At 36.2% G+C, this 1,285-nt stretch overlaps 1 protein-coding gene across 1 annotated transcript in view; it reads left to right on the forward strand.

Moving 5' to 3' along the window:
• Window positions 1-366, forward strand: part of LOC107287708 (laminin subunit alpha-2) — a 203,281-nt gene extending 202,915 nt beyond the window's left edge. Inside the window, exons 20-21 of the mRNA XM_029284188.1 lie at window positions 20-163; window positions 226-366. Coding sequence (XP_029140021.1) covers window positions 20-163; window positions 226-366 — 285 coding nt within the window. The remainder of the gene's footprint in view (window positions 1-19; window positions 164-225) is intronic.
• The last annotated feature ends 919 nt before the right edge of the window (window positions 367-1,285 follow it).

The following is a 1,285-nucleotide window of genomic DNA, read 5'->3' on the forward strand; positions in this document are numbered from 1 at the left end:
TCTTCTTTTTTGTTAACAGATGAATGTGGAAGGCTTCAACTGTGACAGGTGCAAACCTGGCCGATTTGGACTCTCTGCCAGAAACCCTCTTGGCTGCAACAGCTGCTACTGCTTTGGCCTGACATCAGAATGCAGTGAGGCAAAGGGACTGGTCCGTGTGTGGGTGAGTACAAGACTGCTGAGCCATGTAATGCGATAATGTTGTTTCCTGCTGATATCTTTTAGCCAGACACAGAGATGAAGATAGGAAATATAGAAAGGCATTTAAGCAATTTCTCCCCTGTGTATTTTGAGAACTGGATAGAAAGCCATGTTCCATTGAGCAATCAGGGTCAAAATGTTGAAAAGAAACCTCAGATTGAATAATAAATGTCAATCCCTTGAGTAAAGCTATTAAAATCCAGAAAAGGAAGATGTAATGAAAGGGATAGCTGACTGTTCCATGCGAAGTTTAACAATCTTGGCTGCTCAAATGCCAAATCAGAATTTATCTACAGGGCTAGATTGCAATCATATTAAGAGAATTTATGTGATTTAATACTTGCAATTTCCTTAAAAACAAATTAACCATTGAAAAGTATTGCTTTAATATTTTTATTGTCTGTAGAAAACATGTTTTCCACCATTTTCTAGCAGGGTGGTTACAGATTAGTCATTCTACATAGAGTCTCATGAATCAGGCAGCATACAAATCTTTGCAATAAAAAGAAATGTAATAAAAATACTGATTACTAGGACTGTGCAAAGTTGTTGCATATTAGCTCAAACAAAGGTAATATTTCTTTGGATGCAGCTGCTCCCAACTATCTCTGTATATGTGCTACAGCTATTAAAGCAGCTGTCTTGCCCCAAAACACCAAAGCTGAGATCTTTATTGTTTCTAAACCTATAGACAGATTCTTGCCAAACTGAAGTACTCTACTCTGCATTTATCATATACTCTGAAAATTATTATGAAGGTGCTGTTTTCACCCTTTTTCTCTCACACAAAATATCTGGACTGAGTTGTCTCTTATTCCTCCAGAATGTACTCCCTCCCTCCCGGGAATCCTTACTACAATATTCCATCAAATTAGCTCACCAAAACCACAATTGCTTTAATGATTATTACAAAGCTGATGGAGGATGGATTAGAAAAATACAAAGATAGAGTATCAAAATTAGTCAGATGAAAAAGCTTCCAACAATAACATCAGTTTTAATGTTGAAAATTTTGAAAAATTATACCAGGAGGAGAGAAATTATAATAAGTTATTGACTGATTATGTGCCATCAAACTGTTTTT

The sequence above is a fragment of the Protobothrops mucrosquamatus genome, unplaced genomic scaffold (assembly GCF_001527695.2).
Source record: "Protobothrops mucrosquamatus isolate PMUCROS unplaced genomic scaffold, P.Mucros_1.0 scaffold416, whole genome shotgun sequence".
NCBI lineage: Eukaryota > Metazoa > Chordata > Lepidosauria > Squamata > Viperidae > Protobothrops > Protobothrops mucrosquamatus.